The sequence below is a fragment of the Alternaria metachromatica genome (genome assembly GCF_023757995.1).
Source record: "Alternaria metachromatica strain BMP 0045 chromosome Unknown scaffold_33, whole genome shotgun sequence".
Classification (NCBI taxonomy): Eukaryota; Fungi; Ascomycota; class Dothideomycetes; order Pleosporales; family Pleosporaceae; genus Alternaria; species Alternaria metachromatica.
Genome location: NW_026055524.1, coordinates 239,595 through 255,275, shown reverse-complemented (window position 1 = coordinate 255,275; position 15,681 = coordinate 239,595). Strand labels below are relative to the sequence as shown.

Below are 15,681 nucleotides of genomic sequence, written 5' to 3'. Positions count from 1 at the left end.
AGGAAGTACTGCGAAGACGCGTGGCAGGGCCTGAGAGCGGGAAGCGCGCTAGCGCGCTCGGCCACCCAACCATCTCGTGGTTCATGAGATCCCACCAGGAACAATCCACAGCAGCCTGACTGAGCCGAGACCGCCGCGCAACCTGCGATGAAGCTGCTCTTTCGAGTCGCGCATATTCTGCTGGTACTCGTCCTCTCGTCTCTGCTGATATACAGCGTCTATTACGCGTTCGCGCTTCTAGCGGAAGACCAGCAGCACAGCTCGCCGCAGTCAGTGCAAGCCGATTCCGAATTGGACACCGACTACGTATCTCGCAAGCCATCACCACAAGAAATAGTATGTATCTTCCAATGGCCGCATCGAGATGGTCGTGTACTGACGTTACACAGGCTGCATCGATGAACACATTGTGGGACTACCTGGACGACTGGGATGAAGAGCATTGCAAGAATGTCTGCGAGGCTTCGTGGGTTGCCTGCCGACTGAGGAATTGCTATCACCTACCGGATGTCAGGAAGCAAGAGCTGTGAAGATAAGTCATGAATAATGGCTTGCGACGCTGGACGGCGCGTCTGCGATCTCGCTGCAACACCATCTGGAGCATTCTGAACGTGTCTCAGCGATTGCAGAAGACTTCACTATATTCGAACAACGATCGTGTGGGGTTGCGCGAGACTCAGGCGATGGATGCTCAATGCCGGAGTGCCCCACACCCTTCATCAATATGGCTAAGAGTACCATACGCCCATGCATCACTACTATTCGTCCATGGAATCCAGGAACGCGGGAACCTATCCCATTAGGAATTCTACAGCCTGCGACGATACTGGACATCATTGTTTTAAAGGCCCGTGAACTCTCGCTGTCGACACACCAAGATCGCTACAACCATTATGGCTTTTCTCTTTGCCCTGGCTTCGATGGCGACGTCGACTATGGCTTTCGACTGCACCCGCGAATATCTCCAGAACACAGCAGACTCCTACGTCGACCTAATGGCATCCGGTCAACACGACCGTTTCGAAAACATCGCCTACACCATGAAATACTTCGAAAACAACGTAACCGCCTCACTTCTCAACGGCGTACCCGCCTTCGGCCTAACCATTGACGCCCATCGCTCCATCCTCGATACCACGCAATGCAAGACAATGACCGAGCTCATCGCAACCGACCCCAAGCATCCATACGTCATACACACGCAAATGACCCTAGACACCGAAGGCAACGTGAACCTCATCGACAGCATCGTGACCGACGCAGGCGACTGGGCTTTCAACGCAACCGGCACCTCCTACTGGAACAGCCAAGAAACCTGGAGCCCCATCCCCGAATCTACCCGCGACACCCGCGAGACCATCAAAGCAGCCGGCGAAGCCTACGCCGACCGCTGCAACGACGTCTCCGTCCACGTCCCGTTCGGCACGCCCTGCGCGCGTCTCGAAGGCGGCGCGTATACCGGTCGTGGAAATCTCTCAGCGAATACGTGCGATATTGGTGGGCTGCCTGAACATGGCCCCATGACTAATCGCAAGTATGTTGTTGATGAGGTGATGGGTGTTGTGGATATCTTCATGGGGTTTACGGGGCTTGATCGCACGAGGAATACGGAGGGGACGCCGGATAGTCACATGTTTCGGGTTGAGGGGGGGAGGATTAGGTATATTCATACGGCGAGTGCGTGTTTTGTTGATGGGTGTGGGATGAATGATACTGGTATGTTCTTGTAGATTGAGGGTTGTGGGTAGGGGTGCTAACAGGTTGACAGGTATTCCGCCGGGTGTTGGACGTTTGGCGTTGCGTCCGCGGGCGCTCAAGCTTGACTAGCTGATCATCTCAAGCTTCTTGATGAAAGCCTGAACGTGGCTGATAACGGGTTCGAGGTTGGCACGTTGATTAGGGACTACCAAGCGATGCCACAGTACCGAAGCCTGATGTACACTCACGGGCTGTTCATTCCTTCTTTCGTCTCAGTAGTCTCACGACCTCATATACTTCGTCGAGCACCTCACAACCCCATCTTCAGTCCCAGTTAACCCTCGCTTTCACCTCAGGATGATCCTCCAACCACTCCTCCACATCCCCCTCATCAACCACCAGTCCTGGATGCATCTTCATCGCATCGACAAGCACATCCCTAATCCCCTTGTCATCATCCAGCGTAGATGTGAACGCCTCTTCCAGCGCATCAGCCAAATCCAGTCCCTCATACTGCCAGTACACATGCAAGACGTCCATGACGCCCTGGCGTGCGAAGGCTTTCAAGTCGAGCATGTCGAAGTAGTCGGCAACCGTGTAGATGCGTACGTGCAGTAGGAGGTGCGAAGCCGATAGCGTCTTGCCGGCACAAGGACATTTGCGCTTGAAGATCTGTGGGGCGGTCGGGGGACCGTGCAGGAGGGCGTAGGTGCTGTGGTTGCAGTAGGCTGTGGGGTGAACTGTCTCGCCGCCGGGGATTTGGTAGGTTGATGTGTACATGTAGTCTAGGATGTGCTTCATGGTAACCGTGTCGACGTCAGGAATTTGTACTTCTCGGCTATTAGTTTCCTGTATTCGGTCAGTATGACATGTATGTCGATGTGGTTGCTAATACTCACGCTACCGTTGAAGCGAAACATGCGGGCAAAGTACGGCGACGAGGCTTCCAGGATGATCTTATGGGTGATGAAATGCTGGCCTTCGCAGATGATGGTGAAGTCTGAGGTTTCGTCATTGAGTGCAAGCTTTGTCTCTTTAGTCTTGGGCTTAAATGGTGTTGGAGGAGCGTGGTTTTCTTTATCGAAAACCTGAGATGCTTTGACCTGCGGCGTCTTGGGGACGATCTTGCGGATGGTGGTTGGTTCAGTTGGGAGATCCATGGCTTTGATGTGATCTAGGGTCTGAATGGTTGTTGATCAACACGGGTATTGACAGCGGGTGATGTGTGACCAGATGCGTCACGAGAGCTACGAGCTCACATGGAAAGGTATTGCTGGTCGCAGATTGTTTTGCACCGCTGTTTACTGTCGCCTAGAGCGGGTGGGGAGTCGCTTGCGCAGCCGTTCTCATTCCAGCTTCACGCGTTAAACCGATGTCGTTACCACGGCGATAATCGAAACGCCTGCGGAGAGCAGGCAGCGATCGCTTTCCGCGCATTGATCTGTGATGGTGATGATGAGCGTGAAGATGACTTGTCCCAGGCAAACATGTGGCGCTGAAGAGATCAGCCCGCCTCTAGTAAGCTTTACAGGGATGGAGAGCGCGGCGATGTGCGCACCCGCGTCGATGACGCGCATGCACGTGTTGTGATTTCAGGCTATTGTAGTCTCCACAGACCTATTAAAGTAAAGACCGGCCGTCGATTGCGAGCAAAGTAGTAGTCTTAAGACAGCTACTTGCTTGAAGGCTGAAGGACTCTTAGGGCTGAAAACGAAGTCACACAATTTGAGTACAAAGATACCCGTTCTACGTTCTCGTTGATGCAACTTCATTACTTCCAGCAGGACCGTGAGTGTCAGAAAGGTCAGTCTTGACGGCGAAAAGATATCGCGTTTGACTACCATTGTGACGTCATCGCGACTACCTCAGCTACACCTGCGGAACTTCGCCGATGGAGATCGACAGTCTGCCGATAGAAACATACCTAGGTACGAAGACCACTCGTCAAACAGATCAGCGCCGCCGCTAGCATGAACCCACACGCATACCTGAACATCTTCCCTCTTCGCCTCAGCCCATACGAAATAAGCATCAAAACGTCAACAGCCATTACCATAAAATCCAACGTCTTGCTCATAATTAACAAACCGCCCACAAAAAGGCAAGCATCGCAACCAAAGATCATCAAAACCTCCCTACATAACGCGGCACCCCTCATGACAAGGAGCTTATTCTGGTGCCTCGGCTGTCGTATCATAGCGACCTGCCCACTCGTCTCGGTCACGATGCATAGAGCCTGGACGACCATACGCATGGCAGTCTCGGACAAGTATGTCCTGCAATCCGAGCCCAACAGAGCGGAGAGAAAAAACATCTCGATGGGAGCACCATAGAGATTATCCAGGCTCTTCAGAAGGCCTATCAACAGGAAAACGAGTGTCGGGCCCACCAAAGGTACAAAGACCAGCTTCATGTAACAAAGCCAGAACGAGAAAGCGTCTGCCCATGTCAACTGTCGTGTGAAGAAGGCGTGTGAGAGTAGCGCCATCTTTTGTTCGTGGGCTTGTGTATGTAATCGGCGTAGCAGAGGGACGCTGGCGACTTGCGGGCCTGCGAGTACAGATCCAACCAACAGTGCGTAGTCGATAAATGACTCGGTGCAGAAATTCGACAAGAGACAGCACATTGCGTAGTCCATGCGGCTCGCATATCTGACGGCGAGAGGAACTGCGCAGAGAGAGCAGTTTGTCATGTTGAACTTCAAAGTCATCGTCTTGAGACACTCGCTGCCGATGAGATGCCCGCAGGGTAGGAGTCGCACGGCTTTGCATGGAAGTTCGGTAGGGTCGTCTTCGTTGTCGATGGAATTGAATGGACGCATGCATACGTAGCATTCATCTTCTGGGTCGGGCGACTCGACGTCTTCTGTTTCATAAGTCTTTAGGGTGGCAGTGATGGTGTAGATCGGCTGGATTGATGCCATTGCGACTTAGTTGGTGCTGAAAAAAACGAGTTGTGAGGTAGTTTGATAGGTTGTAGTCTGGTGTTAGTAACTATACCGAAGGCTTCGTGTCATATAGTGGCATTCACGTGCAGTGTACTGACAGACAACAGTTAGTGAAATGAGTGAAATTCGCAACGAATAGTCACAATGTGTTCTGTTTACGGTCTGCACTCTTTTTATGCCGAGCAGCAAGATGCTCTCGACCAGTATGATCCAAATCATCATGTTTGCTGCTTTGCAGGACGCAGCATGAGCTACCACAAAGTTAGCCACACTTCGCAACAGACTCAATCTCAAGCACAAACTCACAATGAAATCCATCTTGTCCCCTCCTCTCCACCTCCTCAAATCCAATTCCACAGTCTTCACAGCCTGAAACCCATGTCTCGCATACATTGGCGCACCCATGGGACTCGCTTCAAGGAAAGCCTCAACACCAACCTCGTCTGCCTTCTCACACCCCCATCGCACCAGCATACTTCCCGCTCCCCTCCTTCCATGTTGCGGCAATGTAACCAGTGTGTCTAAGACATAGTAAGGTCTCCTCCCCAGAATCTCCCGCTTGTTCGAGTTGAACAGTTTGAAGAGTTCCGCGAACATATCCGGGTCACTTTCTTCGTATGGTGGTGGGACGGTGAGACCGGCATCGACTTCTTCCCAGGTACGTTCTTTCGCGCCCTCCTCTTTGGGCTTGACGTAGCGCCAACGTGCGCCCGCGATCATCTCGCCGGTCGAGGTGTCGACGCACTTGACGTAGAGTATGCCCTTGTTGGTTATGCCATCGCGGATGTCTTCTGTCACTTTGTCGAGGGTTACCTGAGATGGCTCGCGGCGAGCGTAGAGGATCTTGTTGACGGTGGGTCGGAAGACCTCGTGGCGTATGCGCATGTATTGCTCTGCTTCTTCGGGCTTGAGAAGCGAGACTGTGAGGTTGGGGTCTGGCATGTTGATGGTTGGAAGACTCTGTAGGACAGAGACGAAAGAGACTGCTCGACAGTGAAACGTAGGTAGTGGTACTGAGAAATTAATCTAGGAAACTGCGTGTACTTATGTACTGATGTGTCTGCCTAGGGCAGAGTCATACCTTCCGCGTTTGGCGTGCCCGGCATGCCTGTCGGAATCGGAGTAGTCGACCAATAGAAGTCCAAAGCGAAAGGAGTTGGAGATGGGATATGATTCTTCTTACCCAGAAAAATGATGTACCTGTCATTCTACATCCTGCACGCAAAAGAGCTGACGCGGTGGCCTTGTCACGTGGCCATCAATGGATGCCCAGGTGATGCAGCGGAGGTTGTTTCCTGTGGGGGAACAGGGCATCATTCAGGGCTTAATTACCCGTTTGCGGCGGAACGTCTTTTTAGTGTACCATTTTCCAAGATGTATGATTCTTCACTATTCACTCACGCTGTCTCATGTTGAGTTCAGACATATTGCTATGGTGTTGTTGTGTCACATGCTGAGTACTGCGAGTGGTGGGTTGCGAGATGCTGACTGCGGAGGCTCGCCTAATCCTACCGCGTACCAGGGTCATCCCTGCAACAATTTCTCCCTCAGTTTTGCGATCGCGCGCCGGCAGCTCTCATTGCACATCCACGATAAACCGCAATGGCGCCCGCAAAGACGATCCCACACAAGTCCGGTGGTCACCAGCGCTATGCTGCCGAGAAAGCGAAAGCCCCTGTGCGATTCCAGTCCGAGCTCGAGGGCTCAGACGACGATGCAAATGCAGGCGCACTGCAGCCGGTGAAGGAACCCCAGGACGATGACTTTGAGGGCTTTGGCACAGAGGAGGAGGCTGGAAACGAGGCAGCTCAAGATGAGGAAAGCGATGACGAGAGCATAGACATCCAGACGGAAAAGAAGCAGGAGAAGCCTGTCCTGCCCAAAGATGCTGAGGAGGAAGAATTGGAGCGCATGATCTTTGGCGACTCTGAAGGCTTCCGCCAGGGTCTGGAGAACTTTTCGCTCGACCCGACCGCAAACGCATACGGCGACTCATCGGACGAATCCGGCGCAGAAGAGGCCGACCTCGACGCTGTGGCTGACCAGGACCTCTTTTTCTTCGATGCTGGCCCAGTCGCTGCGCCCGCGGGATCGGTTGCTGCAAAGGCAGAAGAATCAGACGAGGACGATGGCAAGCCGGCCTGGGAAGATAGCGACGACGAGAGGCTTGTAGTCAGCTTGGCGTCGGTGCCGCAACTGAGGAAGCTGCGAGAGACGGCAGACGACGATATGGTCAACGGCAAGGAATATGCTCGACGGTTGCGGAAGCAATACCAGAGGTTATATCCTACGCCAAAGTGGGCGGCTCATGCGACAGGCAAGGCTAACAAGAAGCGCCGACGGGACATGGACGATGACGAGAGTGGTGACGAGTCTGCGAGCGACATGGACGTGGATGAAGAGGATTTGTCCACCCAGCCGCTGGCCAGGCTACTCAAGGATGCAGATATTCTGTCACAAACCTCGAGAAGCGTGGCCAAGCGGAGGAAGGTGCAAGCAGGCACCATTGACATTCAGCGACTGAAAGACGTCGCAAAGGCTGGCCCGGTGAGTATTGCGACGCCATTGTATAGAATCCTCTTACTGACTGCTACCTTAGTCTGCGATAACGTCGCTATCCTTCCACCCCGCGTACCCGCTGCTCCTCTCCTCTGGTCCTAGCTCAACACTATACCTTCACCACGTCAACCCCAACCCGCCGAACCCGAACCCTCTGCTCACATCCCTGCACATCAAAAAGACTCCTCTCGTCACAACAGCGTTCCACCCTTCACCTTCTGACTCGCGCATCTTCCTCAGCGCGCGACGACGCTACTTCCACGTCTGGAACATTGCGACCGGCCGAGTGGAGAAGGTATCGCGCGTATACGGTCACCAGCACGAACAACGGACAATGGAGAACTTCTCTCTCTCACCGAACGGCAAATACATGGCTCTTCGGGGTTCCTCGAGAAAGGGTGGCGGTGTTATCAACATTCTGGATGCAAGGACACTGCAGTGGGCGACACAGGTGCGCGTCGAGTCAAGAGGTGGTGTTGCTGACTTCGCATGGTGGGGCGACGGCACTGGAATGAGCATTGCGGGCAAGAACGGAGAGATAACGGAGTGGAGCGTTGAAGGAGGCGTCATAGGAAGATGGAACGACGAGGGTGCTGTGGGTACCACAGTCATCGCACTCGGTGGTAAGAGCGGACGTGAAAGCTGGATAGGTGGCGATCGATGGGTGGCCATTGGCAGTTCAAGTGGCGTTGTCAACATCTACGACCGGCGAGCATGGAGCGAGAACGACCTTTCAGTCAAGCCTGCCAAAGACGATTCGAATGGCGGTATCCCGAAGGCACCGAAGCCGGTACGCGACTTGCAGAACCTGACGACGCCGATTTCGCATCTCACGTTCACCGCGGACGGTCAAGTACTTGCCATGGCGAGTCAATGGAAGAACAACGCAATGAGGCTGGTGCATCTTCCATCGGCAACCGTCTTTAAGAATTGGCCTACCGAGAAGACACCGCTCGGCAGAATCACAGCAGTCGCATGGGGAAGGCCGAGCGAAGAGGAGGAGAGAGAAGGCAGTCTCGCACAGCTAGCAGTCGCCAACGAAGCTGGACATATTAGAATGTGGGAGGTAAGAGCTTAATTTTGGCAGCGTCGACGTTAGAGGACGCCAAATCACTAGTGTTTTCGAACCAATCTGGTGGCTGGGAGTTTTGACCGAGAGTACTGCACATATCGCAGACAAGATGTTGAACATATTTTCGAAGACGCAGCACAAATGATTGCTTCACATCTTCGCTTCAGTAATGAGCAAGCTGCGTCAACTGCGAGGGATCAGTCAAGCGCGGGTTCTTACACGCCGGATCGCAACTGCTGCGAACTCCCGAGCCGAGAAAGTCAACAACTATTCATCTCGCTTTCCAACTGCTCTGCAAACATGTCGCGTCGTCCTCACTCCGTCTATCGATCTATCGTCTATGCTTACTCTATTTTCACCGCAATCATGGCAGGTACACTCCCCACGCACCCGGTCTTATACACCCACCTCGTACGACTATCCTCCATCACCACAACAGCACTTTTGGATACCTCTTGCACCACAATCATTGCACAACAGCCTATCAGCAACATCTTCGCAAGTGCATCATAGCAACAACATTTCCTCTCTCATCATGGGCAAGAACAAGATCCGCAGCAAGAACAAGTCGAGGAAAGACAAGACCTCCATAAGCGACACGAATGGCTCAAGCACCCCTTCGACATGGACATCTGCACACGGAGCCGTTATGACCAGATCTACTAGCGATACATCTGGTCGCCAGCAAGTACCAACAGAACCTCCTCAGAAAGTGCTCTGTGTTCCGACCATCGCTTCACTCAAAGATACGACTACATCCAGCCCTTCCTCCGGCTCATCGCCGGCTCCTCCGATAACGCGTGCAAAGCGTGCAGAAGACAAACGAGACTCGGTCATCTCAAGCACATGGGAAGGTCCAAAGCAGCAGTCCGAACCTAAAGCTACCACCGCAGCCCGACCTCGATGGGGCTTCAGGCCTCGCAACTGGTGGCCATGTCGCATCATACGCTGGATATACCAATTCTTCGTCGCCCTGACTCGGATACGCTGGACCGACAAGCAAACCTCCAAGGACCTCATCTTAACACTAGCCTTCGTCGGTATAGTCGTGGCCGGTGGCTACGTTGCCCTGGACATATTGCTCAAAGCGATACCTGGTGTCTCGGCTCAAGCGGTCGACGGCAACTGCAGTATCGTCTATGTCACTGTTCCTGGACCGATCATTACCATTTCGCTCGTTGGTGCGTCGCCGACAAATCCGGCGAAAGGCACGTACTACTTTTCTGTTGTGAATAGTACGACGGAGTGGTTGGACAGTATTGCGCCGCCTAGTCGGTTCAGTACGCTGCCTACTAGGACGGTGGATGTCACGCCGATTGTTTCTTCGGTGGGGGTGTCGAGTATGCCTTCTTCTGGTGCTGCTGTTGTGTCTTCGACGTTAGGACCGACCTCGTCAGCTCTGTTCTTACCGGGTCTATCGACTTCGTCGTCTGTAAGTTCATCTTCTTCGGGCTCAGCATTGTCGGAGACATCGAGCTTACCTCGGCCTATCAATCAACCACAGAGACCTTATCCGTCGTTTCCTGCGTCAACGAGCGTTGTCACTATCAGCAGCGGGCTGTCTACTTTCGTCTCTACGCTCTCTACGATTCTTTTGCCGTCTTCAGTCTCCGCGCCCTCGAATACCATCAGCTCTGTCACCTCGTCAGTCGTCTCATCAAGAACTCTGCCGAGTCTTAGCTCTACCATACTCCCAATCACAACTGGCGGAACGTCTTCGGCGCCTCTAACTGGTTCGAACGTACCAACGACTTCAAGCGCACCTACAACGTTGACAAGCCTATCCGGTAGCTCGGCTAACCTCCGCCCCGGTACATCAACAACTACTGGGGGCTCTTTCGTTTTCCCATCCATGCAGAGCGATGGCTTCACCGTGTCTCTGCCTAGTCCCACTTCAGGACCGACTCTCTCTGCCGACATATCTTCAAGTACATTCATGAGCCTGACGAGCAGTATCGGCAGTTCCGCGATACCGTCGTCAACGAGTCTTACACAATCGCTATCTACACCTACTTCCCTCTCGTCGAGTAGCTTCGGTTCATCTACTCTTCCCACCAGTGTAGGTAGCTCCTCCGTTGTGCCATCGACAGGTTCCACTTCGTCGCCCTTCCTGACGTCGTCAGCAGGGAGTTCCATGTCGATACCGGGGACGTTGTCGCCTTCAGCTCCATCATCCGCTCCAAGCAGTACATCCAGCTCTACACCGTCGTCGAGTCTGCCAAATGAGCCCGTAACCAGTACACCCGGTCCAAATACCTCCACCGGCTTTGCTACGCTATTCCCGATTACGAACTCGTCCTCGAGTCTGAGCTTCAACTTGACGTCTACCTCTTCTACGCTGTTGACTTCGGCTACCTTGACAAGTTCTTCAGTTGGCTCTAGCTCTTTGGCCGATAGCTCTACGTCGTCTGGTAGTAGCCTAAGCCTTCCGTCCGCTACTACCTCGTCCAGTTCACTATCGATCTCAGTTTCAATTTCACAAAGCACTTTGACTTCGAGTCTGACCGCCACCAGTGTGTCCAGGTCACCGTCAAGCTCTGTTTTCATTTCGCAAAGCACTTCGGCTTCTATCCCGACCGCCACCAGTGTGTCCAGGTCACCGTCAAGCTCTGTTTTCATTTCGCAAAGCACCTTGACTTCCAGTCCGACCGTCAGCACCGCGTCCAGCTCACTATCAAGCTTAATCCCAGTTTCGCAAAGTACTCTGACTTCTACATTGACGTTGACGACAACTACCTCCCCGCTAGCGACGTCGTCTGCCGCTCCAGGCTTCAACGCCACGTCTTTGTTCAGCGCTCGGGCTATGACGAAGGTGATATCGTATGGGGATGTTGCGATCAGTTTTGTCTTCCCGTCACCCAACATCTCAACGACCGTGTCGTACTGGACTGGAATGTACCCCACGGTGACCGGGCCAGAGCCATCAGATCTGCAAACCATACCCTTGACGACACGGACTGAGCGCCAGACACCAATCTCCGCTCTGCCATCCTTTGAGATCTTCTCATCCCGATCCAGACGTTTCAAGACGGTAGTGACGACAGTGTTCAAAGACGAGGATGAAGGTACGACATCACTAGCGAAGCGGCAGGATATTCCAATCACCGTCGTCGTGCCCAGTCCAACTATAGAGACAACGATACTTGCGACAACGACTGTGGCTATTCCGGATGCACCAGGGCCTTCGTCCTGCGGTGAGTCGGGCAACTTCACGCTGACGTTCGATGACACAGTCACCGGCGATGATGACAACACTATACTACTCGTTGCCAGTGGCATGCAGAACCCCTACCACCACCTCTTCTACGGAAACGGATACACATACGTACCTGACATGTGGGAGCCATACCCCGCAATTTCCCAGCCAAACATCGCCATGTTCCTGCCTCTGACCGGGCGGCTCCTTCCCAACACGCCTTTCGCAGGCACGATGCTTCCTGGCGAACTCGGCGCCGGACCACGAGCATCAGTCAATGCCTACTGGTTCAACGCGTACTCCGCCCACTTTGGCTGTGCCCTCAACGGCCTCACACCCTGTACATTGCGCATATCGGGCTATCGCTACGACACCACTCTCCAACAAGAAGTGCTTGTCGCAGAACAAAACGCGACTATCCCGGCATGCTGGGGCTACATCAACTGCCGCCTTACTCAGATCTTCTTCAACGATGACTTCCGCGCACTGTCTGGTATCCAGTTCAATGCCTACACATACAACCTGGGTATACCGCAAGTGCACATGATGGATGATCTGCAGATGGAATGGTACAACAACACCTGTTCGGCGGGTATACTACGGATAGGACACAGCTAGTGTGGATCTAGGGTGTGGCGAGGTTGAAGCCATCTCATCGGGTATATGATATGTTGTCAGAGATGGCGATGATAAGATTAGCATAGTATATCTTGGTGAGCAGTATATCTAGACGTAAGTTGAATAGAGCTAGTCTTCATCGAATGCGCCACTCTTCCTGCAGATGACCGTGATGAAGCCTCAGGTGACGGCTAGACCGTCGCGCTGTAATGAGGCGTGAGCTCTCCATCCGCGTCGATTGGCCGTGCACGGCAATCGTCGTCCGAGATGTGTTCCAAGGTGTTTCAGACGGCAGGTGCCATGTGAGCTGGAGGGCATCCGAAGACGCGTCGGCAGTCAGCCACGGAAGGAACGACGCGTAGCGTGGGTGCAAGCTCTCCACGGCGACTTCCCTCGTCGACGTCCAGGGTCCTGTTATGGCGTCACGCGGCGCCGTCGGATTTCCATGTCACGCGCGAACCGCTGAGGCTGCAGCTCCACGCGGTGCGCGCATATCGATATAGCCGGCGTATCATTCTCCAGCATAGCTTTGAATTTCCTTTTTCTTCCTTCTCCAAACCTCGCTGCAGCTCTCATTCGTCTTCCCGTCTTCGATTGTCGCATGTCCTGTTCCCGCCTCAAGCGACGTGCCGCATCTGCCTTTACCGCGTAGATACTAGCGTTTGCGCGGCAAGCTTGACCTCTTCACGGGTGCAGGTGATAGCAGTCTCTTTCCCGGCTTTCGCTGCTCAGAGGGAAATTCTCTCACTGCTCCGCCGAAGGTAGACCGCCGACCCAGGCCCGAGGCCCGCTACCACAATTTGCAGAGCTATGGCTACCTTTGCGCCGACCAATTTTCCCTCAGACGTCCGAGACAAGCCACCCCACCAAGAGCCCCCACCACAGCATCTCCAACACCACGGACCCTTCTCCCATCAGCTCAACCCGCCCACCGCGCCTCAGTCTCAGTCCTCGAACCCCCCGCCGCAGATAGCCAGACGTGCCTCGCGCGACCTCAGGCCCCAGCACTCCAACGGCGCAATGGCGGGCGCGAATGGCCATGGGCCCATGGCGGTGCCGGGCGGGCGCGCCAACGGCCACGAGCATAGGGCAAACTTGCGCGAGATGGGCTTCGCCGGCCCGCGCAGCCCCCCAAACAACAAGAACACCTCACACGTCCCCTGCAAGTTCTACCGGCAAGGCGCATGTCAGGCGGGCAAGGCGTGTCCGTTCCTGCACTCGGACGAGCCGCTGACGGAGCGGGCGCCCTGCAAGTACTTCACCAAGGTAAGACATGTGCGGGAGGAGGTGAATCATAGCTAATCGCGGTACTAGGGAAACTGCAAGTTCGGCCAGAAATGCGCCCTCGCACACATCCTCCCCAACGGCCATGTCGTGAACCGCGGAAACGCGGGTAATCACTTCAGCCGCATGAACATTCCACACCACCAGGAGATGCCCATGAACAGCTCGCTGCTTACCATGCAGGCACACATGGGCGGTATGCAGCCCGGCTACCCGTACGCCATGCCCGACGAGTACGCGAACCAGAAGAACCAGTACGACATGATCCCGACCATCGACACCACCTTCTCTTCCCACCCAGGCTCTAACTATGGCTCGCCGCCAAACGAGAACGGCCGACTTCCGATTTCGCCGACACAGAAGGGATTGAGTGTGATGGATGTAGGACTTCCGGCGTCTTTCGACAGCCAGGGTGTCTCGACCATGGCGCGATACGGCCCCATTGCGTCTTCAGTGCCCGCCAAGTTCCTCGCAAACTCCCCGCCGTCCTCATACCAAGCCGATTCGCCCGCGCTACGAAACCTACATGACTCTGCGTTTGGAGATGGTCTGCGGAGGGGCATTGCAGGACTGGGGTCGTCTCCACCAGAGTCGGTAGAGCAGCCAGTTGGACGGAGGATGCTACATTCTGAGCTTGCCGCGAACCGCTCCCGGGGTATCATGTCGTCGAGTGTAGGCGCGCGACCGACATACAAGGACGAGGAATGGGATGAGACGGACATGATTGGCAAATTCGAGGAGGACCTGCTGCCCAATTCGCTCAGCGATCTTCTGACACCCCAGGAAAAGATGCGCCGTTTCTCGCGCGACCAGGGCGAGAGCGACAACCGCACCTCGCAGTCCAGGTTCGGAGTCTCGCCAACAGCGTCAGACCTCAAGTACGGATCGCCATCAGCAGCCACGGCTTCTCCCTCGCGATTCCAGTCCATGTGGGCCAAGCCTCGAGGACCGACTTACGACGGAGGATTCGAATCAGGCTCACTACCAGGCCAGTCAGCCTTCGGACACGTCGGCTCACCCCTCCGCAACTCAAGCCTCCATCCGGGAGCCAGCCCTTCGTTACGCGCGATGAACCGACCGACTACCGGCGACATGAGCCCATACCTCGCCTCACCTCCGCGCCAAGCGTCGATGTCCATGATCAGCCAGCAACTCTCGCGCACCCGCATATCAGCCCGGGACGAAAGCGGCATCACCAGCAACCCCATCCACCCCGGCATCAACCGCGTCACCTCCGCATCCAGCATCGGCAGCTCCAGCGGCCGTCTCGGCATCGATCGCGCTGTGAGCAGCAGCAGTATCAACCGCGAGAGGATTGAGGAGGAGCAGGGTTTGTTCAGCATGGAAGAGGAGGATGATCTAAACAAGAGCAGGGACGGCGCTTCGACCACGTCTAGCAACAGCAACAAGCGACTTAGTGGTCTGTCTTGGGGTAGTGGAGGCAAGGGTAGCCCGAACCTGGCTCCTGTTGGTGGTCATCGGACTGCTGGTAGTTCTGCGCTCGGCAAGGAGACGGGTGCGGGTGCTTGGGGTGGGAATGCTTGAATTGGTGGACGAAACCACGACGACGCACAACCTCCGCAAGAAAGTAGCTGCACGCCCAGAGCCATACCAGCACCAGCAGACACCGATCTCCCCCCACGACCGTTATCTCTACGACATTCTTCCCCTCTATCACGAACAAAAGAAACCAGGTTGGAAAATTCTCAGCGTTCCCGGCGCAACTTGCATACAGGGTCCAATTCCTCCCACAACACGGACCCTAATTCCTCCATCTTTCAACGGCATATACATAAAAGTCTCTTAGCTTCGGCTTGATGCGGTCAAGCATGAGGGCTCGATCTGGCGTACACAGCACAATGGCACGGCACGGCACGGGCAAGTGCCATATCCATCTTCTTTCCTATTATTTCCTTTCTTTATGAGTGGGCGTTCGTGCGTTGTTATCATTCCTCCCGACTTTCTTCTTACATGAATGGTGCGTCATGGGCAATGGAGTTTCGAATAAAGATCAATGGCTAGTGGCTATCTTCTTATAGCGGATGGCTTTTATGCTGTACGGTGGTAATGTAGTGGATGCTGGATGCGATGAAGGGTTACTGGAAACGAGTATTTACGATGGCATATGAACGAGCATGGATGGATGGATAGGTAGCTTTAGCTGGAATGTATATATACATATTCTTGATCAAGCGTAACAGGGTCTTCGTATAGGAAAAGCTGATGCAGGCACTGAGTTCGAGCCGTCATTCGCGTGAGGATCTGGCCCCACTGAACTCGATGGGTCTTTGTAAGATTGTGAGTCCT

At 54.4% G+C, this 15,681-nt stretch overlaps 7 protein-coding genes across 7 annotated transcripts; 4 read left to right on the top strand and 3 right to left on the bottom strand.

Moving 5' to 3' along the window:
- Window positions 1–893: 893 nt before the first annotated feature.
- On the top strand, window positions 894–1,730 carry J4E83_009535 (uncharacterized protein; the record flags this gene model as incomplete). Its single annotated transcript, XM_049336420.1, has 1 exon — window positions 894–1,730. One exon carries the CDS (start codon window positions 894–896, stop codon window positions 1,728–1,730), a length of 837 nt encoding a protein of 278 aa, XP_049184519.1.
- A 292-nt stretch (window positions 1,731–2,022) lies between these two features.
- On the bottom strand, window positions 2,023–2,858 carry J4E83_009534 (uncharacterized protein; the record flags this gene model as incomplete). The annotated part of the gene is made up of 2 exons (XM_049336419.1): window positions 2,023–2,547; window positions 2,598–2,858. 2 exons carry the CDS (start codon window positions 2,856–2,858, stop codon window positions 2,023–2,025), a joined length of 786 nt encoding a protein of 261 aa, XP_049184518.1.
- A 2,005-nt stretch (window positions 2,859–4,863) lies between these two features.
- Window positions 4,864–5,587, bottom strand: J4E83_009533 (uncharacterized protein; the record flags this gene model as incomplete). The annotated part of the gene is made up of 2 exons (XM_049336418.1): window positions 4,864–4,896; window positions 4,952–5,587. The coding sequence occupies 2 exons, from the start codon at window positions 5,585–5,587 to the stop codon at window positions 4,864–4,866; spliced, it is 669 nt and encodes a 222-aa protein (XP_049184517.1).
- A 660-nt stretch (window positions 5,588–6,247) lies between these two features.
- On the top strand, window positions 6,248–8,282 carry J4E83_009532 (uncharacterized protein; the record flags this gene model as incomplete). Its single annotated transcript, XM_049336417.1, has 2 exons — window positions 6,248–7,192; window positions 7,245–8,282. The coding sequence occupies 2 exons, from the start codon at window positions 6,248–6,250 to the stop codon at window positions 8,280–8,282; spliced, it is 1,983 nt and encodes a 660-aa protein (XP_049184516.1).
- Window positions 8,283–9,491: 1,209 nt separating this feature from the next.
- On the bottom strand, window positions 9,492–10,895 carry J4E83_009531 (uncharacterized protein; the record flags this gene model as incomplete). Its single annotated transcript, XM_049336416.1, has 3 exons — window positions 9,492–9,763; window positions 10,022–10,684; window positions 10,877–10,895. The coding sequence occupies 3 exons, from the start codon at window positions 10,893–10,895 to the stop codon at window positions 9,492–9,494; spliced, it is 954 nt and encodes a 317-aa protein (XP_049184515.1).
- Window positions 10,896–11,169: 274 nt separating this feature from the next.
- Window positions 11,170–12,090, top strand: J4E83_009530 (uncharacterized protein; the record flags this gene model as incomplete). The annotated part of the gene is made up of 1 exon (XM_049336415.1): window positions 11,170–12,090. The coding sequence occupies one exon, from the start codon at window positions 11,170–11,172 to the stop codon at window positions 12,088–12,090; it is 921 nt and encodes a 306-aa protein (XP_049184514.1).
- Window positions 12,091–12,900: 810 nt separating this feature from the next.
- J4E83_009529 (uncharacterized protein) lies at window positions 12,901–14,919 on the top strand (the record flags this gene model as incomplete). Its single annotated transcript, XM_049336414.1, has 2 exons — window positions 12,901–13,356; window positions 13,405–14,919. The coding sequence occupies 2 exons, from the start codon at window positions 12,901–12,903 to the stop codon at window positions 14,917–14,919; spliced, it is 1,971 nt and encodes a 656-aa protein (XP_049184513.1).
- Window positions 14,920–15,681: the final 762 nt, after the last annotated feature.